Source organism: Hemiscyllium ocellatum, chromosome 24, assembly GCF_020745735.1.
Source record: "Hemiscyllium ocellatum isolate sHemOce1 chromosome 24, sHemOce1.pat.X.cur, whole genome shotgun sequence".
Taxonomy (NCBI): domain Eukaryota; kingdom Metazoa; phylum Chordata; class Chondrichthyes; order Orectolobiformes; family Hemiscylliidae; genus Hemiscyllium; species Hemiscyllium ocellatum.
This window is the reverse complement of record NC_083424.1, coordinates 4,434,372-4,461,046: the sequence shown is the minus strand read 5'-3', so window position 1 is coordinate 4,461,046 and position 26,675 is coordinate 4,434,372. Positions and strand designations below refer to the sequence as shown.

The window sequence follows — 26,675 nt, the reverse complement described above, 5'->3', positions numbered from 1 at the left end:
TACTAAATCTTACTAGGTTTAAGACACTTAAAAGGCTTTACCTCCTCTAAGTCATATGCTCTTATAGAAGGTTCAAACAACTGTTGTCATTCAGCTTGCTCAAAAACTGTTGTCAAGTCACCATTACATGGATCAGACTCCTCCAGGAGTAACATCTGGCCATAAGCAGGTATTGAAGGAGTGGATTTTGAAGCTGTTTTTATCTGCTTTTCCTCCTAGCTTAAAGAGATATTCGCATACCCCCACCAATACAAACCCATCGTCACTCTATTGCTCCCCCTCTCCTTAATCTTCTGCCCAAATTACTTTCCCACAGCTCACCTTCAACTTGATGTTCACATTGCACTCGTTTTGAGTCAAAGTAAGAGTTTTGTAAAATAGCAGATGTCACACTGGGACTCAGATGGCTCACAAGGCTAGTGAATGCAATAAATACTGATCCTAAAATCGTAAACTCAATTGTCAGTCTCTCACTTGCTAATTTCAGAGAAAAATTAAGTTACAAATTAGGCATAATTTATCATACTTAACTCAATTAATGAGAGTAACAACAATCCTTGCAGGCAAAAAAAGTGATAAAATAATTCTGAGAAGGACATAACAAAACCATTTGTAGTGAATTTAAAAGGTTGAAGGTGACACTTAAACTGGTAGTTCTGCTTGAAGATTGTTTACATAAACTATTCTCTGGATTTTAATATATGCCATGAGTAATGAAAAACACCTCAAATAAATTTATCTTTGAATATTCTGTTTGTACAGTGACTTTTTTAGCAAACTATATCATTCATCAATGGTATCCAAACTGACACCATGAGGTAGTGTCTAAGAGCTTGGTCAGTTTGAAGGCACACTCTAAGAGGAGAAAGACACAGAGGTTTGAAAACAAAACTCCAGAGCTTAAGGCCCAGATGGTTAAAAGCAAGGTAACCATAGGGTGGAAATATCAGGATGGTAACCACCAGAGATCAGAGGAATGGAGGTAAGGAGGGACAATGTCATACGAAAACAACTGAAGCTTTAATACAGGTAAATCCAATTGAGTCAATTTGTCTTTTTTGGAATTTAAACAAAAGCTGAGGGAATAGCAATGTCCTAGTGCAATAGTCCGATCAAAGTCCACTTGCTAACCAATCAACATGTTTTCAGTATAAATTTTGCATTCTCATGTATGTTCTGATGAGTGCAAGATAAACAGCTTCAATAGGAATTACAATTTTTTTTTTAAACAGCGAGATATTGTTTGTCAGGGAGCAAATTTAGATTAGATTTACAGTGTGGAAACAGGCCCTTCGGCCCAACAAGTCCACACCGACCCGCCGAAGCGAAACCCACCCATACCCCTACATTTACCCCTTACCTAACACTACGGGCAATTTAGCATGGCCAATTCACCTGACCCGCACATCTTTGGACTGTGGGAGGAAACCGGAGCACCCGGAGGAAACCCACGCTGACACGGGGAGAACGTGCAAACTCCACACAGTCAGTCGCCTGAGTCGGGAATTGAACCCGGGTCTTCAGGCGCTGTGAGGCAGCAGTGCTAACCACTGTGCCACCGTGCCGCCCACTTGTAAGTCAGTAAGTGAAAGGTTTGTGAATGAACTGACTTGGTGCAAATGGTACATTCACTGGCCATTAATTCAGAGGCCCAGACAGACACTCTAGGGGCATGGGTTCAAATTCCACTACAGCACCTGGTAAAATTTTAATCAAATGAATAAATCTGAAATTAAAATCACATCTCAGTTATGGTAACCATCAAACTATTGTCAATTGTTACAAAGCTCCATCTGGCTCACTAATGGCCTTTAGGGAAGGAACTCCTTCATGGTGACCTGACCTAGTCTACGTGACTCCAGATCCATAGCAATGCTGTTGAATCTCAATTGCCAACTAGTAATTTCCATGGCAACAAATGCTGTTCATTCCACTGATATCCAAATCCAGTGAAACAATACAAAAAAAGGAATACTTTAAGCTGACTTGAAACCAGTAGCGCAAGATATGCTTAACAAAATCATAGCTTTAAACTTGATCTGCAACCTCACGGTGCTCTGTCAAATCAAAGTGCTCAATGTATTTAAATCCTTCAAAATGACACAACATGACAAATACGTGCAAGGGGAAATTCTGCTGGTCTCTGGGGAAAGCACAATTGGATTAGAGCTTTCAAAGAGTCATCACAGGAAGAGTGGGCCAAATGGTGTTGCTCAATGAACACAAATCAAGAAACAGATCTTATAAAAGGAAACAGAGAAAACAAGTCACCTGCTCAACAAGTGCAGCCAATTCATCCAGATACGCAGGTTCTTCAGTGTTGGTACAACGGCGTTGCTCCAAGGAATTTCCAGCACCTTCCCTCAGTTCTGACCTTGCTATCTGTCCCGATCTAGCGTGATCACCAGTTTCCTGCTCAATGCTGTTAAGAGCCTTCACAAAACAGGAAGTAGAATTGTATTAAAAAGGCACATTTTCAATTGAAGGAGACGCCATTAAAAGGCACATATGAATGAGTGCAGTATTCTGTTTAATTGTTTTCGGGTATTACGAACTGGGTAAAATGTGCTGCAAGACATGAGAGCAATATGAACCTATATAGCTTCACAAGCCTGTCCCGTCACTCAATAAGATTACAGGTGAACTTCTATCTCAACTCAATTTCCTGATCCTATCCCAATTCCCTTGCGCACTCTTACCTGATTAATCTCCCCTCATTTCATCTGCTTCAGAGTATGGGCTACAGACAGTGTGGTGCAACAGCAAAGTGGAAGATCACCTCGACTCTTAATTCAATGAAGTGATCATGTCATTTATTATAAAGTCTTCAAAAATTGGTCAGTAGTCAGGGATGGAAGGGTGTGACTAAGTGAGGTAGAAAGGGAGATCAAGAAGGTAGAAGTGAAGCAGCCTTAGATACTCCATATACCCAACAAGTTTGAGATTCCTGCAGCTTGCATGGACAAAGGCAGCACCTGCAATCAAGCAGGGTGCTTTGTTCTGGATGATGTCCAGCTTCTTCACTACTGTCAGGAGCTGTATTCATTTAGGCAATTGAAAATTATTTCATCACACTCCTGACTTGTGCATGTGTGTGATGGACAGATTTGTGGACTGTCAGATGATGAGTTATTAGATTAAAGTAATCTAATCTAATCTAATTTGTGGACTGTCAGATGATGAGTTATTCGCTGCAGTTTTCCTAACATCTGAATGGCTCCTAAATCTATTGTTGTGGTTGGACCAGGTCAGGTTCTGGTCAATGATAACTCCCAGAATATTGCTAATGGAGTATTCAGGGATAATAATGCTTTTGAATATCATGGGGAATTTGAGACAATTAGACACTTAGAAAATCTCAATGCAAACAAGCAGACTGATCAAGGTTTTATGGACTGGAAATAATGTTTGACTAATTTGGGGAGTTTCTTGAAAAAGTAACAAGCAACGGTGCGCAGCACAGTGGTTAGCACTGCAGCCTCACAGCACCAGGGTCCCAGATTCGATTCCAGCCTCGGGTGACTGTCTGTGTGGAGTTTGCACATTCTCCCTGTGTCTGCGTGAGTGTCCTCCGGGTGCTCCGGTTTCCTCCCACAGTCCAAAGATGTGCAGGACAGGTGAATTGGCCGTGCTAAATTGCCCATAGTGTTAGGTGCATTAGTCAGAGGGAAACGGGTCTGGGTGGGTTATTCTTCGGAGGGTCGGTGTGGACTGGTTGGGCCGAAGGGCCTGTTTCCACACTGTAGGGTATTCAATCTAATCAACATGGATAAAAAAGGAACCTGTCAGTGTATCATACTTACATTTTCAGAAAGCATTTGACAAGGTTCCTCATCAATTATTGCCTCCTATACCAAGAGCTCTTATTTTGTATTTTAACATAAAAGCATGGATAGAGGATTAGTTAGACAACAAAAAACAGGGCAGGCATGAATGGGTTATTTTCAGGTTGACTGGGATCACTGCTGTGGCCTTAACTGTTTACAAACTACATCAATGTCTTGGATGAAGGCAGTGAAATGGATGGTTGCTAAAAGCACTGGTGACAAAAGGATAGGAAGGAAAATAAATTGTGAAAAGTACATATGGAACTTGCAAATGACACATGACGTGAATGGGCAAAAATTTAACTGACGTAATGTGAAAAATGTGAACTTCTCCACATTGACAGCAAGACTACAAAAGCAACATCTTATTTGAATGGCTAGAGATTGCATAATTTCTGTGGTACAGAGGGATCTGGGTGCCCTGGTACAAAATGTTAGTTTGCAGGTCCAACAAGTGATTAAGAAATCAAGTGGAACGTTGTTCATTGCAAGGAGAATGAAATGTGAAAATAAGGATCCTTCACTACAGTTGCACAAGGCACTGGTGAAACCACACCAGAAGTAACATGAACAGTACTGCTCTCCTTATTAAAGGAAGGACATTATTGCATAAAAGCTGTACAGATAAGGTTCAATTAATTGATTTCTGGCACAAGAGAGTTATGTAAAAATGAAAGGTTTGGCCTGTATCCATAAGACATTAAAAGAATGAGAGGTAATTTATTGCAGCATAATAGGTCTTGAGAGGATGTGACAGGATGATGCTGAAAGTATGTTTCCCCTTGTGGGATAGACTAGAACTATAAGTCACCATCTAACAATATGGGCTTTCCCACCTTATGATAAGGAGATATGTTTTCTTGATCTGAGGAAATTACTTCTTCAGTGAGCAGTGGAGGTGGGGGGGTCATCGAATATTTTTAATGCAGAAGTAGACAGTTTACTTACAAACAAGTGAGTCCAAGGTTATCAAGAGTAAGCAGGAATGTGGAGTTGAGGCCACCATTACATCAGTCACAATTTTATCAAATGGTGGAATAAGCTGGAGGGACCAAATAGTCTACTTCTGCTTCCTAACTAGTATTCCTGTATGAACACTGCACCCACACTCCTGCCAGTCACACCCTCCAGTAAATGAAGTACATGGAGCACATTCTATAGTAACAGTATGAAAATCAGTACATCACTTTTCTCGACTGCAGATTGACATTGTACTAATAATGCAAGAACAGACCATTCAACCCAACTAGTTTGTACTAGAAATAATACCACACTCCAATTCATCTGACATCTTCCCATTCCTTTTTTTAAAAAGTAATACACTTAAAATTTTGCATTCTGTCCTGTATCAAATGGTCCCCTGACCCACAAGCACAAATCAGTTTTAAAATAGTTTTCAGAAACCATGAATCAGATTCTTTTTTTCAACAAACTTTACTTAAATATTTTCCATTTGCATTTTTTAGTGCTTGGTTACTTGGTCAAAAGGAAGAAAAGTTGAATAATTTCTCTAAACACCTCAAATGTCCGTTTGGGAGGGGGGAGGGTTTTGGTAAAGAATCAATTGTTCTCAACATGTGACAACGGCAACACCTTGTGGTCAAAGTCTTAATAGCAATCAAGGTTTGTTCAATATATTGTTGCAGTTGCATGACTCTAATCTTTTGCTATAAACTGTCTTTGATCCTGCTCCACAGCTGGCTGATGAAGTAGCATCACTCCGAAAATAGTGCTTTCAAATAAACTTGTTGAACTATAAACTGGTGTTGTGCGATTTTTAACTTGATCTATATCACAACAACTTGTGGATCTTCAAAACAGTACAATGTCTTAAGACACTTCAGGGGAATAGTAGCAAACGCCAAGCACATAGATAGACAGAAGAGATAATATATCACTCACCACTGAAACACTGTGGATAATAACTTCACTATAAGCTTGACTGCTGGATTTATTTTCTCACAAATGTAAGATAGCCAAGCTTTAGCATGTATCAAACATTTTACAGAAGTGTCATGAGAAGGCACTAACAAACCATCCCTGCTACCTCCTAAGGAAGGGAGAACCTTCAACCATATCAAAACTACTAAGAAAACATTCAGGGGCAGGTTTCCCAGAGAAGGAACATTTATGTACAAAAACTGACAATATAAAACATGGAGTGATTTTACAAACAGTTGAGTTTGTTTTGAATTTGAAGGAAGTTATAGACTTCCAAATAAGATCAACAGCAAGCATCAAACTAACAAACTTGTTCTAAAATTAAGTTAGATTGGCATAATGTTGCCTCTCACCTATCATGGGTGATTGCATGTGTATGTATCATGATTTAATTATACCTCTGCCAATGGTGTTATAATCCCCTCCCCTGCAGGCTGGGTATGGTAAGGGGCTTGCGGGTGACAGCATTTACAACATGATATGTTTAGAGAGGCAATCTCTGTAATAAGGACCAAAGAATCATTTAATACAGTACAGAATGTATAATTTTAACATGGGGGATGGAATTATACTTGCACAGCATGGTCCAGCTAAACACACAGAAACAGCATCACTGGAAGTGGAAAATCATTTAGCCTCAAAAGTGGCTGATGGACAAGCTATTTCCAAGACTTTATAAAAGCTTCTGTCCAACTTAGAAGATGAACAAGACACAGAACAGATTGTAACAGCACATCAGTTACAAAGCTAACAATTAAAAGGGTTTGAATACCTCCAGGAAGGGCTTGGTCTCTTTTGGTGAGATCTGGTTTGCTAAAGATGGCACCTGAGACAGCACAACAAATTCCTCAGTCTTTAACTTTGACGCAGTCTCTCCCATAAAAGCAGGAATTTCAAACAAGTCACGGACTGTTTGCTGAAACAAAATGTCAAACAGAGTTTGCACTGATCATAACGAGTTCAGGTAATGCTGAATGTTAGCTGGAAAATGAACAATTATAAAGAAGCAATCCTAACATCATTGCAAATAATCAGTACATGCAGTTTAAGCCTGCCACCTAAACTTCCAAGATTGCAATAAACATTTTATACAGTCACAATCTGAACACACAGATGTCATTTCTTCAGCCCTCAGCCAGTTTTAAGTAAAGGTTAGGTCAGTTGCAATTAGGTAATACTTGCACACAGGAACAGACCATTTTCAAAGTTTGGGTGAAGATTTGTAGCTCGGGTGCTCGTTGTTGTGGTTCTGTTCGCCGAGCTGGGAATTTGTGTTGCAGACGTTTCATCCCCTGTCTGGGTGACATCCTCAGTGCTTGGGAGCCTCCTGTGAAGCGCTTCTGTGATCTTTCCTCCGACATTTATAGTGGTTTGAAACTGCCGCTTCCGGTTGTCAGTTCCAGCTGTCCGCTGCAGTGGCCGGTATATTGGGTCCGGGTCGATGTGCTTATTCATTGAATCTGTGGATGAGTGCCATGCCTCTAGGAATTCCCTGGTTGTTCTCTGGTTTGTCCTATAATAGTACCATACATCAAAACATTTCTGAACTGACAGCCAGACTACTGCGACCACTAGGACTCATAACAGCACACAAACCAACAACCACTCTCAGACAACAACTCACCAGGACAAAGGATCCGATACCCAGCATGAGCAAAACCAATGTAGTGTACAAAATCCCATGCAAGGACTGCACAAAACACTACATAGGGCAAACAGGAAGACAGCTAACAATCTGCATCCATGAACACCAACTAGCCATGAAACGACATGACCAGCTGTCCTTTGTACCCACACACTCCGATGACAAGCAACATGAGTTCGACTGGGACAACAATGCTATTATAGGACAAGCCAAACAGAGAACAGCCAGGGAATTCCTAGAGGCATGGCACTCATCCACAGATCCTATCAATAAGCACATCGACCTGGACCCAATATACCGACCACTGCAGCGGACAGCTGGAACTGACACCCGGAAGCGGAAGATTCAAACCACTACAAATGCCGGAGGAAAGATCACAGAAGCGCTTCACAGGAGGCTCCCAAGCACTGAGGATGTCACCTAGACAGGGGACAAAACGCCTGTAACACAAATTCCCAGCTCGGCGAACAAAACCACAACAACAGACCATTTGTCCAAACTAATTTGTTTGTTCTTTATTCTTCAGATATGGGTGCCACTGGTGACCAGGATCAGTAGCTCATTCTAATTACCAATGAATGGAGTGGCTTACTTAGCTATTTCAGAGGGCAGTTAAGAGTCAACTATGTTGCTATGGGTCTAGATTCATAGGTAGGCCAGACTGGGTAAGGATGGCAGATTTCGTTGTGTATAGGACATGAGTGAACCAGATGTGGTTTTAGAACAAACCATTGTTCTATATATTCCCTCTAATTTCTCCTGTCACCACACAGACCTCTAAGGTCAGCATGTGGCAACAAAGGAGACACTGGAAGTGAATGTGCAGACACATAAATCAGCATGCAGGACTCCATGTGGACACGTTGTCTACAGTGAACATTGGCTGTCATGGCCATTATTATTGATGGCTGGCTTTATAGTCCAGGTTTGTTTGAACTTGAACCCCAATGTGGTAGGATTTGAATATATTTCCCATACCATTAGCAGAGGTCAAATTGTTCTGGAGTTTCTCTCTCCAGATGCTGCCAGACCTCCTGGGTTTCTCCACGACTTTGTTTTTATTTCAGATCTTTAGCATAGTATCCCTACAGTGTAGAAGCGGTCGTTTGGCACAACAAGTCCACATCAACCCTCCGAAAAGTCACCCACCCAGTCCCATTCCCCTTTCCTGATTACTCCACATTTACGCTAACTAATGCATCTAACCTAGACATCAGTGAATACTATGGAGAATTTAGCATGGCCAATTCAGCTAACCTTTGGATTGTGGGAGGAAACCAGAGCACCTAGAGGATACCCATGCAGACACAGGGAGAACATGCAAACTCCATACAGCATCCGCAGTATTTTGCTTTTAACTTGGTCTCTGTATTACTAGTCGAGTGAGATTACAGCTATACCATCTGCCCCTGCTGGTATTTATGCTCCACGTCAGCAGCCTCCTACCCTATTTCATCAAATCATGTTGATGTGCTCCCTTCATAGCAACATCCAGGACAGATATCAATGAAACAAACTATTGTCATACGTGTAAAAGGGACAACAGCACAATCACTGTTTGGTTTAGGCAGCCATCACTTTGAGTCAGTGATAACACTCTCACCTCAGGTCAGAAGATTCTGGGTGCAGTCTCCAATTGAGACCAGGGTACACTCGTAACACTCCAGTGCAGTACTGGGAGAGTTCTATATGGTTGGAGGTGCATTCTCCTGGAAGAAATATCAAAAAGAAAGGGCCTATCTGTCCTCCCACGTGAATGCAGAGCACAAGTTTGTGATTGCCAAGGGGATCAAAGGTTACAGTGAGAAAGCAGGAAAATGGGGTTGATAAACCAATCAGCTATGATTGAATGATGACGCAAACTCGAGGGTCCAAATGGCCTGATTTCTGCTCCTACGTTTTATGGCCTATTACACATGGCACTGTATGGAAGAGAAGTTGACATGCAGCTCTTGGTGTTCTGGTCAGTATTTATCCCCTACTGAACATCATTCAGAATATGTGGGATCCTGCTGTGCGTAAATGGATTGCTATGCTCCTCTGCACAGTAACTGGGTAAAATTCAGCAGTAGTTTGCTGTCTGTAAACGGATTTCGGATACACTGAGATTGTGACAGGAGAACTGCATCTTTACTCCGTATGGTTTCAACCAATTACAGATAAAGGGAGAGAGAACCATATCAGAGGAATGTTGCCTGAAAGGCCACTGCATTACATTCAGCTCCAATGCACATGCACAACGTGACCTTAGAAAAAATTAACTTATTTGGTTCTCTGACGAGAAGGGCACATTTAGATTCTTTTGTCGTCTAGCACACAGTTTTGCCAGTCTCAAATGTGAGGAATCTCCGTTTTTAAGCTAAATGCCAAGGGAAGGGCCTGACCAAAGCAAACTTTTCTGCATAAGGGGATGAATCGCGTGTTTTGTTTTGCACATTAGAGGGATAAGAAAGGTTGTTATGAGGAGTCTTCAGCTTGAACTTATTCAAGAAAAGCATGCAAAACAGAAAAAAAATTCTAGATAAATAATTCAAAGCACAAAAAACATCTTTTGAAAAAATGTCAAACAATGCAAAATGTACTCCCACTTAATTCACCCCAAGTTGTTCATTTTTCCCAGGACTGTTTTTCCTCAAAATAACAGGAAATGTTCAGACTTCCCAAGTCACTCTGTAACAGCAAATAGATCACAGATAAGTAATACCTGCTGCAAGTATGCTGTGCAATAGTTGCTCCCATGTGAAGCCACATCTCTGATCATGTTCTTTGTACCATTTTTGAGAAGTTTCTCTTCGATGGAGTTGCCGATAACCAGTCTGCAGTGGTGACAGAAACAGGAAGGTGGGTCACAGACTCCAAAATGAAAATTTACAAAGCACCTGGTTACAAAGGTTAAACTGAACCTCACAAAATTTGAGGGCAGGAAACTCAAATAAAAAGATAATCACGCTCAGGATATGGGCATTGCTGGCAAGGCTGGATTAATTGCGTATCTTAAGATGCCCTGAACTTGATGGGCTGGTTCACTACACAACATCACTCATCTGATGTGGGACTTGAGTCCTACACAGGCTACATGAGATACTGGAAAGCCCAAGTTCCTGAAAAGCAGAACTAAACAGGAGAAGAATTTCTCCCAATTCATAAACAACAAATTCAACTGAATTCTAAACTGCCTGTACTATTCTAACTGTGGACCATAATGTTGGCTTTATATACTGTAGTCTGGATTAGTGGTGCTGGAAGAGCACAGCAGTTCAGGCAGCATCCAAAGTGCAGTGAAATTGACATTTTGGGCAAAAGTCCTTCATCGGGCTTTTGCCTGAAACGTCAATTTCGCTGCACTTTGGATGCTGCCTGAACTGCTGTGCTCTTCCGGCACCACTGATCCAGAATCTGGTTTCCAGCATCTGCGGTCATTGTTTTTACCTCTTCATATACTGTAGATTCACTACTGTAATTTGACTATTATGCATTACACTTCCTTTTTCAGATAAAATTCAAAATCTTTTTTTTTTTAAGTTGTCTTCTCTATACGAGGTGCTGCTATTAATAGCACCTCAACTCAAATCTCTGCCAACTCCAATTTTTCCACATCACAAAATTGCCAAAGTAATACATTTTTAATACCAAAACGTATTTGCTGACACTAGACTCCACTGGTCACATTGTTGGCAGTTTCGGCACCTTAACCAACATTCTCTGAAGTTTCCTACAGTTCTCAGAATTAAACCAGCAGTAGCAACAGCAATAGCAAGCTTGCACACCATCCCATAATACTGGATGTACACAGTGAGAAGCAGACCAATGGCAAAATCCTGTGTGTACCCACTCCCAACCACTTTGATAAACTGCACTTTAAACTCCATCTTGCTCTTTTCACTCCTCTAACCATCTTAGAATCCAATTTAATATTATATTAATGCTGCACCCGACTACCCACTAAATAGCAATAATTACATTAAGCAATTCATCAGTTGCAAAGTGCGCTGGCAAAGCCACTATATAAACCTTAGCCACAAAAACAGAAATTGCTGAAGAAACTTAGCAGGTCTGGCAGCAACTGTGGAGAATGACCGCTCTTCAGAATCAAAATGGACTCAAAATGTTCATTCTGCTTTCTCTCTGAAGAATGAAAAGTAATTAATTTAGCCATAAGGGGATTCGTACACAAGATACTGCACAAATGCAGGCTCTTTAAAATAATTACATGCATTTTAATAATTAATGTTTAGCTTGTTTATTTTAAGAAGCCCTTCATTCTCTTAACACAATGTCAGCATAATACTGTACAGTTTCACTCTGTCAAAAAGTTCTCCTTTTGAAATAAATTGAAAAACAAAATCCCCAGCTTTTAGTTTGGGCTAAAAGGTGGTGTGCAACACTCGTGCCATACTAATGTCAGGCAACGATCATCTCCACCAATCTAACCATCACTCTCGACATTCAACGGCATTACCATCACTCATTCGCCCATTAGCAACATCCTGGGGTTACCACTGGCCATAAAGTCCACTGGATGAAGTATACAAACCCAGTCACTACAAGAGCAAGCCAGAGGATAGGAATAATGTGGCAAGTAATTCACTTCCTGACTCCCCAAATCCAGTCCACCATCAACAGGCACAAATCAGTAATGTGATGGAATACACCCCATTGACCTAGATGAGTGCAACTCTAAGACTCAAGGAATGTGACACCACCCAGGACAAAGCAGCCTACTTGACTGGCTGAAATAACCAGAAATATTTAGTCACTCCATGAGTGACACTCAGGAGCAGCCGTGTGTACTATCTGTAAGATGCCCTGCAGAAATTCACCAAGTCTCCTTGACAGCACCTTCCAAACTTAGTAACACTTCCATTTAGAAGGACAAGGGCAAAAAATATGGGTCACCTACCACCTGCTAGTTCCCCTCCAAGCCACTCATCATTCAGACTTGGAAAGATGTCAACGCTCCTTCACTGTCACTGGGTCAAAATCCTAGAACTCCCTGAACAACACTGTGGGTCTACCTACAGTACATGGACTGCAGCAGTTCAAGAAAACAACTCACCACTACCACATTCTCAAGGGCAACTAGGGATAGGCAATGATTGATGACCCAACCAATGACACCAACGTTCCATGAGTGAATAATTATTTGTTTAAAAAAAAGCTCAAAAAATAAAGCTAATAAGTTATTAGATTACCTACAGTGTGGAAACAGGCCCTTCAGCCCAACAAGTTCACACCAACCCAGACCCATTTTTCCCTCTGACTAACGCACCTAACACTATGAGCAATTTAGCATGGCCAATTTACCTGACTTGCACATCTTTGGATCGTGGGAGAAAACTGGAGCACCCGGAGGAAACCACGCAGACACAGGAAGAATGCGCAAAATCCACACAGACAATCGCCTGAGGTTGAAATTGAACCTGGGACCCTGCTGCTGTGAGGCAGCAGTGCTAACCACCGAGCCACCAAGTTATTAGACATGACTTGGAGATGTTGGTGTTGAACTGGAGTGTACCAAGTTAAAAATCTCACAACACCAGGTTATAGTCCCACAAGTTTATTTGGAAGCACTAACTTTCGGAGCACTGAATCACCTGATGAAGTAGCAGTGCTATGAAAGCTAGTGCATCCAAATAAACCTGTTGGACTATAATCTGGTGTTGAGAGATTTTTAACTAGTTATTTAGATTTTGTATTGTTGATCGTATCCAGAATATAAACAGATACACGATCTGGCTCTTTGATATTCTTTTATAATATGGAGAACAGGACTTCTAATAGTGGCAAACTCCTGGGATACTTATACAAGCCATTCCTCGTGGCCAGTTAATCACAAGGAAGCTGTCACACAGAAAAATAGCATACAGCAATTAAAAAGATACGGAAGTCAATAAATATACAAATCTGATAGTCTGACAGATCCCTTGTACGGCATTCTTAAAAACGAATGTTTTGGCTAGGTTTTTGGTATGCAGTCTGATGACACTTTAATAATACAAGTTATTCTGCTATAACAAGTGTCCCATCAACGCAAATTCTCTCTTTCGCAAGTGATGAATTGGAGACGCTGTTTCTTAAGTGTGAACTTTTAAAACATGTGTTGGTTCTAATGCAATTACAGCGCCAACATTTTAAACACGTTTCTAAAGTGCTACTTTTCTATAACACGGGGTTGCACAAGAACGCAACCATTGTGTTTTATCCCTGCAAAGAACCTTGGGATATCTTACTTTGCTTACCAGGCTACATAAATCTAAGCTGTTGCCAGCTTCTGGACAGTTTAGAAAACAATTGCTCTGATCAATCTAGTGCAAGCTCCAAACATAATGAATGCAGTGATATAATGAATATTACTTTGTGATTCCAGATTACTCTCCATCTTAACTACTCCCCGAAATGGCCACGGAAACCACTCAGTCAAGGGCATTTAGGGGTTAGAAGCAAATGTTGACCTTGCCAGCAATGTCCACACATAAATAAAAAGGAGAGAAAAAAAAATCACAATACTAAAAGAATATAGACCACCCCAATAGTTAGCAGGAAATTGAGACACAAATTTGTAAGGAGATCTCAGTTATCTGTAAAAATAATAGTGATTATGGTAGGGGATTTTAACTTTCCAAACATAGACTGGGACTGCCATTGTGTTAAGGGTTTAGATGGAGGGGAATGTGCACAAGAAAATTTTCTGATTCAGTATGTGGATGTACCTACTAGAGAAGGGTCAAAATTTGACCTCCTCTTGGGAAATAATGCAAGGCAGGTGACTGAGAGGTGTCAGTGGAGGAGCATTTTGGGGCCAGTGACCATAATTCTATTAATTTTAAAATAATGATGGAAAAGGATAGGTAGGATCTAAAAGTTAAAAGTTCTAAATTGAAGGAAGGTCAATTTTGATCGCATTAGAAAAGAACTTTCAAACGTTGACTGGGGGCAGATGTTTGCAGGTAAAACAATGGCTGGAAAATAGGAAGCCTTCAGAAATAAGATAAGGAGAGCCAGAGACAGTATATTCCTGTTAGGGTGAAAGGGAAGGCTGGTAGGTGTAGGGAATGCTGGATGACTACAGAAATTGAGGGTTTGTTCAAGAAAAAGGAAGCAAGCATATGTCAGGTATAAACAGGAGAAAACAAGTGAATTCTTAGAAGAGTATAAACACAATAGGAGTATACTAAAGGGGGAAATCAGGAGGGCAAAAAGGGGACATGAGATAGCTTTGGCAAATAGAAAATAAGGAGAATCCAAAGGGATTTTAAAGACAAAAGAGTAATGAGGGAAGGAATAGGACCCCTCAAAGACCAGCAAGACAGGCTGTGTGGAACTGGAGATGTGGGAAGATACTAAACAAGTATTTTGCATCAGTGTTTTTACGGTGGCGAAGGACATGGAATAAATGGAATGTGGGTAAATAGATGGTGATCTATTGAAAAGTGCCCATATTACAAAGGTAGTGGTGCTGGGATGTCTCAAACCACATAAAAGTGGATAAATCCGCAGGACCTGATCAGGCATACCCTAGAACTCTGTAGGAAGCTAGTGAAGTGTTTGCTGAGCTCCTTGCTGAGATATTTGGATCATCGATAGTGACACATGAGGTGCTAGAAGACTGGAGGTTGGCTAATCTGGTGCCACTATTTAAGGGTGATAAGGAAAAGTGAGGGAACTATAGACCAGTGAGTCTGACGTCAGTGGTGGGCAAGTTGTTTGAGGGAATCCTGAGAAACAGGATGTACATGTATTTGGAAAGGCAAAGAATGATTAGGGATGGTCAATATGGCTGTGTGTGTGGGAAATCACGTCTCATGAACTTGATCAAGTTTTTGAAGTAGTAATGAAGAGGATTGATGAGGGCAGAGCGATGGACGTGATCTATATTGACTTCAGTAAAGCGTTTGACAAGGTTCCCCATGGGAGACTGGCTAGCAAGGTTAGATATCATGGGATAAAAGGGAGAACTATTCATTTGGATACAGAACTGGCTCGAAGGTGGAAGACAGAGTGGCAATGAAGGGTTGTTTTTCAGACTGGAGGCCTGTGACTAGTGGAGTGCCACAAGGATCGGTGCTGAGTCCACTGCTTTTCATCATTTATATAAATGATTTGGATGCGAACATAGGAAGTAATAGTTAGCAAAGTTGTAGATGGCACCAAAATTAGAAGTGATCTCGACAGTGAAGAAGGTTACCTCAGATTACAATGGGAACTTAATCAAATAGACTCAAGGACTGGCAGGAGTTTAATTTAGATAAATGAGAGGTGCTGCATTTTGGAAAGGCAAATCAGAGCAGGACTTATATATTTAATAGTAAGAACCTGGAAAGTGTTGCTGAACAGAGACCTTGGAGTTCCTTGAAAGTTGAGTTTCAGGTACGTAGGATAGTGAAGTAGATGTTTATTATGCTTTCCTTTATTGGTCAGAGCATTGAGTACAGGAGTTGGGAGGTCATTTTGCAGCTGTACAGACAATGGTTAGGCCATTTTTGGACTATCGCATTCAATTCTGGTCTCCTTCCTATCTGAAGATGTTGTGAACCTTGAAAGGGTTCAGAAAAGATTTACAAGGATGTTGTCAGGTTTGGAGGATTTGAGCTATAGGGAGAGCCTGAATAGGCAGGGCTGCTTTCCCTGGAGCTTTGGAAGCTGAGGGGTGACCTTATAGAACTTTATAAGGTCATGAGGGGTGTGGAGGATATCTTTTCCTGGTTTGGGTAAGTCCAGAATTAGAGGGCATAGGTTTAGAGTGAGAGGGGAAAGAATTAAGAGAGACCTAAGGTGCAACATTTGTTTTTACGCAAAAGTTGGTGCATGTATGAAATGTGCTGCCAAAGGAAGTGGAGGAGGTACAATTACAGCTACTAAAAGGGTGTGTATGTGAATAGGAAGGGTTTGGAGGGATATGGGTCAAGTGTTGGCAAGTGGGACTAGATTAATTTAGGATATCTCGTCAGCATGCACAAGTTGGACCAAAGGGTCTGTTCTCATGCTGTACAATCCATGACTGAGTAATATTTTCATACAATACCTGTAGATATGGATATCTTTACACTTTCCAATTCTATCACACCATTCCTGGACTTGGGAATCCAGGGTTGGGTTCAAGTCACTGTCATAGACTATAACAGTGTCAGCATCAACCAGATTGACACCTGTAGCACCACCACGGGTGGAAAGGATGGCACAAAAAATGCGCTTATCTGTATTAAAAAGTTTCATCAGCACCTAGGAAGGGAAAATTCACAAAGATTAGACTGCATCACTTTCCTTCACATACATACAGACTGACTGACTGATTCAGATTAAAAAGAAAACCAGAATTTGTAATTTGGTGCTGTCAGTTTACAAATTTCTAAATTTTCAAACAAATGGATAGAAAATCAACAAGTACATGGCTGAGTGAGTGCTACAAAAGTAAAGCTGCTGTTTCGGAGGATCCTGGAGTTGTGCTCCTGGCGGGGGAGAGCTGGCCTTAAACATCACTTTTTATCTTTCATTTTAATAGACTGTACATTTCTAAAAAATGTATTTGCTCTTAGAAAGTAGCTAACAATAACAATGCATCATTTATTTCCCAATCCCCAAATGGAAGAGTAATAAGAGTTGGCTGCACTGTCTGGCTTGAAGTAATATATTTAACAGCTAGCCGGGGAGAGGAGAGTTCAATTCCCTATATTCAAAGATCAACCAGTTGGCCTTTTCTCTAAAAATGTCACAAACCAACAGAAATTTTATTTGCTGTCAGCCAACTAATGATCAGCTTCTTGGAAGTCAAATTGTCATGATGAAATTTGATCTTGCAACCTCTAAGTGGGCAGTTCTGTGCCACAACCACTATGCTATTGCACTGTTTGTTGTAAGACATTGCTGATTTCTGTCATTACTTTCACTCCTAAAAGGAGTGAAAGGTTTCTGGATCAAACTGGTGTCAGCCTGTTCTAAAGGCCCCAGAGAAAATCACATTAATTCCCACTGGGGAGGGAAAAAAGGCTTTTTAATCTACCCCCAGGACAATGACAGTGCACAATACGGTTTTTACTGTGCCTGCAGTAAGGATGGGGGAAGTCTGCATCAGATGCGTAAGAGAAAGATCATGCAACACAAGCCATTAAACATGAACTACAGGAGCGAGTATTAGAAATTGAAGTTTCAAGGAATTACATATACAAACTTTATACACAAACAGGTATTTAATACAAAGAAGTAGTTATTAAAATAATGTACCTGTCTTTGATTAAGATGAACATTGCTATCAATTCTCACAAAAACAAAACTGTGATAATCCAGGAAACTCTCCAGAATGTCCAGCATTTGAACCATTTGTGTGAATATCAATACCCGGCGCCTTTCCGATTTCAATTTATGGAGCAGAACAGCCAGTGCCTCCAATTTTCCTAAATAAAGATTAATCACATTGATAGCTTAACCAAGCAATTGTTCTCACTGCAACCTGACAGCTGATTTCCTCAACTAGACCAAAAGAAACGGAACAGAAAGAAGGGGGACATGTTAAAACCTCCCCAACTCAGCCAAAACTAGGCATGAGGTAGACACAAATGAGCGAGAGACTTGCCACAGGCTTCCTATCACTGGGGACTCTGCTGCTACTATGGCATTGGGCTGAGTGGAAATTAAACTGGGGATTTTGTAGTCAGCCTATTGCAGTCCTGATCATCAGGACAAGACAACCTTTAGGTAAATTTAGAGGGGGAGCAGTGTCCCTCAAGATGCAACAGCAGGCCTCCTTTTATCCCTGAATATTATTGATCCTGCCCCGATTGTACTTTTAGATACTGCCTCCTAAAAGCCAAGATTTCTGAACTGCTCTAGGTTTAATTGCTCCATAATTGGCAACCATGAATTGAACTTTTCAGGCCTCAGGAAGGACCTAATCCTTTCCACCAGTTACCTCTCACTATGTAAAGCCTTTTTTGACGAAGTTTTTAATTACCCGTCCTAAACACCCCTTATATTGCAAAATTATTTTTCATTGATAAAGATTCAGTTATATACCGTAGATGTTTTACTACGTGAAGATATTTAAACAGAGGTTTCAACTGGATATTGACCAGCAAGATATCAATGAGTGAAGGCCATTAAAAACTGATTGAGTTGCCCACTGATGCTGGCTGACTGCTTGTTAAATTACTCTGCTACCAAGGATTTAAACATCCTCCACACCCCAAAATTTAGCTTTTCACCCAACTCTGTCAATAGGTTGGACATTTAATACAAAACAAAATAGAAGTCTGCAGAACAGCATGAAATAACAGCTCTATCTGAAGTTCATTAGTGACAAGTATCCTTAATTTACTGACCTGAGTCAAATTGTATAAGCCTCGGGTCAGTTAACAGCAACTTTGTTGTAGATGTAACCTGCAGCAATTGTTGGAGGTATGGAGCCAGCTCCTGTTTAAGGTTAGACTTAAATAGCCGCATGTTGTGCGCATAAGAAGGTGGAGGGTTAAACATATACAGAACTGGCGGAGGTGCCACTACATGTGGTACAACACACTGAACCCTGTGGAAAAAGCATAATGTTTCTTAGCATAAGTTTCAACGCAAAAGGTAACACCAATCTAAATGGAAATAGACAGTAATTTGTGTCATTGCATCACATTTGGGAAAGAAACATTGATTGAGATTTTGAAAGAAAATGTGACTTGCAGAATGACAAAACAATCGGCTGTGTTTTCGAATGCTCACAATTGGCCTGCAGGGATGTAGTTTCAAAATCACAGTTCTGCAGGAGGTCATCTCATGATCTTAATACCTCCAAGGTAGTTTCAAACCTACAAAGGAAATCGTCACGGGGAAAGAGAATAGTGAAAAGGAAACCTATTGGTGACCCTTGCCAGGCCATTAAGGAACATGCAGTCAGCTATATTACTTTTGATCTTTGTTCTCATGGACCCAAACATCTGATATATGCATCTTCCACAGCTATTTTCAAGCTACTTTTAATTGCAAAATCCAACACTACCGGTGGACTCCTATGAATATGTGACTCCAGGACCATACCTATTGACGCCACATAATTCCGTAATAGCATATGGGCAGGACTCCAAACCACTGTTCATCTGTTACTAAGAAAATGTGGCATAAATTTCCTGTTTTCTCTCAACACGCTAAACTGTGCTTCATAGTTTGTAAAATCCTTATCTGTAGAAAATACTTTCTGGTGTTAAAAGGTACAGTACTATGAGAGTGCTTGAAGAGAAACAAGGTATTCTCAGCATCAGAAACAACATCACCCCATCAAACAAACCAGGCTTATTCATTACTTGCCTCAGTGCCCGTATGGCAATAGCCACATTATTTTCAAAAGTCAGGGATTGCAATGCTCAATGGCACATGCTGAAAATACATAATGTCCTATTCTTTTCTCATATTTCTTGGCTAACATTATCCCACTAACCATATTTCTCAACAATTAATCTAAACATGGACTTCCTAAAATAGTTGCACATCTTGTCTTTAACACAGAGACTTAACACTGGGAACAATGCAACAGGTGCGCCTCATCAACTTTCAATGCCATCGCCTTAACTCACTCGCACCCTCTGACTTCAGCTTTTTTGATTCCAAGCTTCTTGCTTGCTTTCTTCACCTGTTATACATGATGAAATGGGGCAAAAGAATGAGATCAATTCTATTTCAATATTAGGCTATGGTTAATTTCATAGCACAGAATCAAAAAGCTGCTTTGGGTTCTGCATATTGATATTTAAAAAAAAATCTGAGACGACCTAACTATTTGGCATTTCATGGGATCAATGGCTTGATACCTTTGAAGATGTTCATGAAGACCTTTGGTTGTGATATAGAGATGCTCTGTAAAGCTCATTCTGCTATAATGCGTATTTCATTAACACAAATTCACAGTAACACTATTGACAAATTGGGGACATTGTTCCTAAAGCATGAACTTTTAAAACGTGTGTTGGCTGTAATGCGATTACATTGTCAACACCTTAAGCGCTGTTTCCAAAGCGCGATTTTTTCATAATGTGAGATTGCACACGAACGTAACCATCGCGTTATAGAAGAACTATGCAAATAGCTTATAATACAACAACTGCTCACCTTTTAATGATGTCTTGCATACTATCTTGCCTCTGATCCGTGGATAAAATTGCTCGTGACAAAGATTCTGTCTGCTTCCAAGATATCTCAGCAAAAGAGTCACTCACTGACTGCTGAATGTTGCAGCAGTTCACGTAACCAGAGAAAAGCCATGAGTTCTCAGCTGGTTTAGGCTTTGTAAGTTTATACTCGCCAATCAAGAAGCAGACTCCCAACAGTTCTGTACCATAGACAGGCATCACAGAACATCGTTTCTCATTTATCAAGAAAATTCGGTCCAATCGCTCCTTTATGAATTTTTTCTTTTCTTCTATAGAATCCTAGAAATCATAAACAAGATTCTCAAGTGTGACACAAAAACACTGAACCAAGCCCCCAGTTGTGTCAGCAGGGTAACTTTAAAAGTATTACAATTGGAGTTGCATGTTAATAGCTGAATAACTTATGCCCTTCACTTCTCCGAAAGCCATACACTGACCCCCACTGGTAATATGAAACAATTACAATGTGACAAGTTTAAATAGGTACTTTCTATTAAAATTATAGACATAGGAATTTATAAACTGAAAAAGTTTAGAATTCAATAAAAAAAATTATGGGAAACCTCCATGGGTTTTTGCTTAAAAAGATAATAAAGATAAAAAAGATGGCTAATCTGGCCCTCTTATGCTCTTTGTTCATAACTTTTCACAGTCTGACTAGTTTAAAAATATTGAATGTGCAAGTTAAACATGAATACTCAAACCTGTTTAAAAACAATGTGATTACCTGTGCAGCAGATCCTAGAGAAGATATAGGCCTTAGGATTGCTCCCTGCTCACCAGACGCTGAACTACTAACTGTTCTGGTCGTAAGGAAAGATGCTAAAAAAAAAAGATGTTATAAGCTGTGGAAAATGTAAATTCATAAATAAACCATATTATTGATAGTCTCTCAGTCACTCACCTTGTGTTGAAACAGGAGTGGAAACAGAACTGGGAACTATTCCTTGCTGGTTTCCCGTTGCTGCAGATGCATTTTGGACTGCATTACCCTGAGATTGTGCTTGCATTAGAGTCTGACTTTGTTGACGCATAATCTGCTGCCCTGGTGCTGATACAATTTGTAGGACATTGCCTGCATTTTAAAAAAAATAAAATAGGTAATTAAATGATTCTTCTCACACAATGCAAAACTACAATGAGAATTCCTTTGTAGAATATCATTGTTAGCTATGAACAGTCTCTATTAATAGCTATTAATTTTCCTAGTCTGATCATTATCTACTCCTTTGCTTGTCCAACTATTGTTCTCTCTCTGTGGGGTCTACCCCCACCTATCATTTATTCCTTACAGCCTCTCCTCACCCTATCTTCCACATAAAAACCCACTTTTTCCTAGCTACCATCCAGGTCACTGGACCTAAAACTTCAACTCTGATTTCTCTTCACAGATGCTGCCAGACTTGCTGAGCTTTCCCAGCGGGATTTCTGTTCCTTTGCTCTCCAACTCCTTACCTTTCTCTAGGCAGAGTTAAGATTTTCTTACTTTCTTTAACTGGGGGCAGAGATCCCTGAATTTTTAAAATAGATTTCAGATTCTTGGCATAAGTACATTGTGCAGTGTCTGTTGTGAATAGTTTCGATTATCTGAGTTAGTGCCTTCAGAGGGAGGTTTCCCACTAAATCACGTGATAGATTTGGGCTTTCCCAGCATCTGGATTCTTTTGTTCTCATAATTCATTCATAAACCCAAGTCTGAATCCTTAAGCAGTAAAGTGTTTCTTCAACAATTATACTCTCTGGTAAATGCTTGTTAACTAGTCCGAAAAACAAACAGAAAAATAAATTCAGATTTTTTTTTGAATGCTGAAATTATTCTACATCTCCACAGGATCTCGCTAGCCCCCAATAAGTAATAAAACATTACATCAATTTCAGATCTTATTCTCAGGTTTAAACTAATAAAACATCATTCAACAAACAAAAAGGACACAAATCATACATTTTTAGCAGAAAATGGGGGTTTTGTTCTCTACAAAAGGGAAGGCTGAGGGTTGACCTGATAAAGTCTTTGTGATATGAAAGCCATTGAGGGAGGAAAGTTGTGCTCATGCTTGTATGCAAGAACGAGTGGGGTGTCACAAAACTAAGATATCACTCAAGAATTCAGTAAAAAAATGTTTTTATTTAGACAATAGTGAAAAGTGAAACCAACTACCACAGAGTGGAGTTAATGGAACATGACAGACTCAAAGGGAAGCTGGATAAACTTAACAGAACAAGGAAAGAAGATTATCATTGTTCGGATTAGAAGAGGAGACTGGGATGAGGATTATGTGGTTCATAATCACCAGCCTGGACCTGCTATGTCAAATGGGTTATTTCTGTGCTGCAAACATTGTGTAACTTCAAAGATTCTGATATAGATACTAAATAGTTACTTGAAATATAAAATTGCAAGCACAAACTGCATCTACAGAAGTACAGCAACCTCACTTTTTTTTTTGTGAAGCATTCATTCCTGTTCAACTCAACACCTATCAACTTTGTCTTCTGTTCACTTTCTTAGCTTTTCTACAGATGCTAAGGGTTGTTAGTCAGACTGGAGATTCAGTCACTTTCAACAAAGACTGATCATCATCCAAATATTAATGATGAGACATCTAATGCATTTGTTGGTCTCTCCCTCTCTCATTCAAGGTTGGGACAATGCAGGTGGTTTCTAAACTTTAATCCCTGAATTAAAAAGAAAATGACCAGAATGGAACAAGACATAACTGCTTTTAGTGTTAATAAAGACAATCAATCAGAGGTGGGTATTTTAATTCCTTATAAGTGAGAAATGCAAATTTGTCAAAAGGCTGACTGAGAAGAATTAGCATGAGGAATTTAGATTAGATTAGATTAATTACAGTGTGGAAACAGGCCCTTCGGCCCAACAAGTCCACACCAACCCACTGAAGCGCAACCCACCCATTTCCCCTACATTTACCCCTTTACCTAACACTACGGGCAATTTAACTTGACCAATTCACCTGACCTGCACATCTTTGATCTGTGGGAGGAAACAGGAGCACCCGGAGGAAATCCACGCAGACACGAAGAGAATGTGCAAACTCCACACAGTCAATCAATCAGTCACCTGAGTCGGGAAGTGAACCCGGGTCTCTGGCGCTGTGAGGCAGCAGTGCTAACCACTGTGCCACCGTGCCGCCCGGCATGGAATTCTGCTGAAGGATAGCAATTAAGATATATTTCAATGCTCAAGTACAATTTATCAGCAAAACAAAATGGATAGAAACATTTGAAAGAGGATAAGGCAGCCAGAAGTGGTACTCTATATAAACCCAACAGGAAAATAAAGGCTGCTGGTTCTGCTTCCAAGAGGGGCTTTCTTTCCAATTGAATATCTCATGTAGATCAAATGCTGATTCTTCCCATTTGCAAGGATCTCTGATCATTTTCCCTCTCAAGAGTCAACCAACAATACAGGGTAACTGCAGTTTTCACCAGCTTGGTCTAAGAGAAGACAGATCTACGGACTCTTAGCTTGATGCCTTGGTAAAGCAGTATATTGGATATGTGATTGGACTAGAAAGCCAGAGACCTGAAGCCATGGGTGATGTACCCATCACAGCTGCTGGGCAATTTTAATTTCAATTGATTAAATAAATCTGAACTAAAAATGAGTACTGGTAAGGTTGTAAACTATTGGACTCTAATTTTAAAAAATCCATTCTGTACACATTCTGCTTTAGGGAAGGAAATCATCTATTCTTACCTGGTCTGTCCTTTTGTGACTTCAGAGCCAAAGCAATGTGGTTAACTCTGGGCTACCTTTAGAAATGGCTGAACAAGCCAACATGATCTTCGAAAGGACAACTGGGGGTGGGCAACAAATGTTGCTGGCCTATTAGTGATGGTCATACCCAAGGAAATAATAAAGTAGAGGATAGGAAATACTGTATTTCAGGTTTTGATTTCAATTTTGAGATGGGCAATGAGTTACGATATCTATCTGGCAACATGTTGCCTGCATAACAAAGGACTTTTAACATTGTATTAGCTGTTGGATGGAGTTCTTTGCATTTGGAAAATAATCTCCAGAAGCTGTACCACTCATGGCATGTCAGAAGGAGTGGAGGGTCTATTATCACCGAGTACAGTATCCGTGACTCCACCTACAGTGATGTGAGGAGTTGTCTGCATGGAGATTCCAATTTTGTAGACATTATCAAATATAAATGCTGCCTTAAAAAATGTGACCAAAACATCAGGGGCAAGGAGTGTGTGAGTGTGTGAGTGTGAGTGTGTGTGTGTACACAAGACAAATAAATGTTAAATGTTACGCCATACACATGATGACTGCTTGCTGCTCAATGTACCTTGTAACTGGAGATGCTGGCCAGCAGTGAGCTGCCGCAACTGACTGCTAGACAAGGTAAACTTGTTGCCTTGGAAGTGCAGCGTCACGGGCTGACTAGTCTGGGTGCCTCGTCCTTGCCCACCAGCTATGGAGGCAAGCTGGGCGATGCTAACGACTTCTCCACCTGCAAGGGAAGGACAATGTGCAACACAATTATAAACAAAATGTCAGCAGCACTGTGCTTTGGCAGTTAGTAAATCTGCACCCAAGCTCTACTCATGCAAGGTCGTCTACAGTGTGTAAACAAGGTGTCAGAGAAGTTTATGCAGGAAAAGCAAAAAGTGAGATAAAAATTTTTAAAAAGTTGGCCAGGCAATTAGTTATCTAGCTACTCAGGGAATATCTATTGATAGGTGTCTAATAAGATTGATTTATATATCTACACTGATCTTCAACTAGAGTTTTCTGGCAATAGTTAATGAAGGCAAGAATTAAACAGCGCTTCCCGCTTAACATATGTCCATATTTCTCTATTAATTCACAGGACATGGATGTCACTGGCAAGGTTACATTTATTGCCTACCCCCTAACTGCCCTCAACACCACCATCTTAAATACAAACGAGTGGTGCTCTCAGCCACATCAGAGGATAGAGTGAACTACACTGCACAGGATTGGAAATCACTTTTCACGTCAGATGAGGTAAGCACAGGAGGTCTCCTTCCCTAAAGGATATTTTCACTCTAGATTTATTTAATCAATTGATTTCCAGCTGTAGTGGGATTAGAACTAATTTCTCTGAATATTGGTCCATACTTCTGCATTATTAGTTCAATAATATAACAGCCTTGCTAGCATGCTCCTTTCTAGCATTAGGAAACTGTTAGAATACTGTTTGATCAAGCATAAGTTTTTGCTGACACAGTTAAAGATAGAATTAGATCATATACAAGTAAAGCTGTTATTTCTCTAATGAGATTTCTTTATTCACTTCTACCCCCATTTCACCCCACAGCAAAATTTTAGATAAACCTTGACGGAGCGTACTTTTTCCTACAATTTGAAAACAAACTCTCTGGCCATTTTTATTTTGTTAATTGTTATTTTAACTAGGGAAGTATCACTTACAGCTTCCCATCTAACTAAACAATGAAAACAAACTCCCTTTAGGAGAGGCACTTACAGGCTATGAAATGCTGATTGTGAGATGACAGAGCCTTTCAAAAGCAATACCTACACCCAATGCTATCAGAGAGTTATAATTAGTTGCCTGTAAAACCTTGAATGACACCCTGTTATTATCTGTGTTATGAAAGTTAAGGTGCATTTTCACACTGCCTTTCCAAGAGCACCACCAAAGCAGAAAAAGCAAAAGTAGGACAGCAGAGTCTCAGCTAAAGTTCATTAAACTCCTGTAGTCTGTTATAACTGCATTCATCCCTTGAAATATTACAGGATCAAGTTATCTTTCTCTCATGCTCTGTCAACTAACTTTACTACATTTAGGATGAAAGCAAAAGATAATGTCAAAAATTGTATATACTTTTTTTAAAGTGGAAAGGCTTTCTTTCCCAGCTTCACTTAAGAGCAGCAGGGAAAAGCAGTTTGAATTAATAGATTAGTATGACTGACAGTGAGGTTCAGAGAAGAGTCTGGAATTAACTCCCCTTCTTCCCTTATCCCCAACTCCTAGTTAATAAAACCATCTTGTAATACAACCTCTGAAAACTTAGATATAGGTTTCAATAATGGGTTTTTGTGTGCACAGAGATCAGATTTAACTATGATAAAATTTAAATGCTGTAATAAACACTTTCCAGCAATACTGCATTAAT

The 26,675-nt window shown here is 40.1% G+C and overlaps 1 protein-coding gene and 1 non-coding gene across 8 annotated transcripts in view; both read right to left on the bottom strand.

Annotated features, from left to right (window-relative positions):
* The window catches only part of ep400 (E1A binding protein p400), a 160,951-nt gene that overhangs the window by 52,308 nt on the left and 81,968 nt on the right, over positions 1-26,675 (bottom strand). For all 7 annotated transcript variants that reach the window (XM_060843381.1, XM_060843384.1, XM_060843387.1 and 4 more), the window contains 10 exons: positions 24,860-25,024; positions 21,439-21,609; positions 21,262-21,356; positions 20,494-20,813; positions 18,726-18,928; positions 17,632-17,801; positions 16,436-16,632; positions 10,118-10,229; positions 6,541-6,684; positions 2,272-2,433 (listed from right to left, as the gene is read on the bottom strand). In XM_060843381.1, coding sequence (XP_060699364.1) covers positions 2,272-2,433; positions 6,541-6,684; positions 10,118-10,229; positions 16,436-16,632; positions 17,632-17,801; positions 18,726-18,928; positions 20,494-20,813; positions 21,262-21,356; positions 21,439-21,609; positions 24,860-25,024 — 1,739 coding nt within the window. The remainder of the gene's footprint in view (positions 1-2,271; positions 2,434-6,540; positions 6,685-10,117; positions 10,230-16,435; positions 16,633-17,631; positions 17,802-18,725; positions 18,929-20,493; positions 20,814-21,261; positions 21,357-21,438; positions 21,610-24,859; positions 25,025-26,675) is intronic.
* LOC132827499 (small nucleolar RNA SNORA49) lies at positions 17,332-17,471 on the bottom strand. The gene has a single exon (XR_009646020.1). It is a non-coding gene; the product is annotated as a small nucleolar RNA SNORA49 (small nucleolar RNA).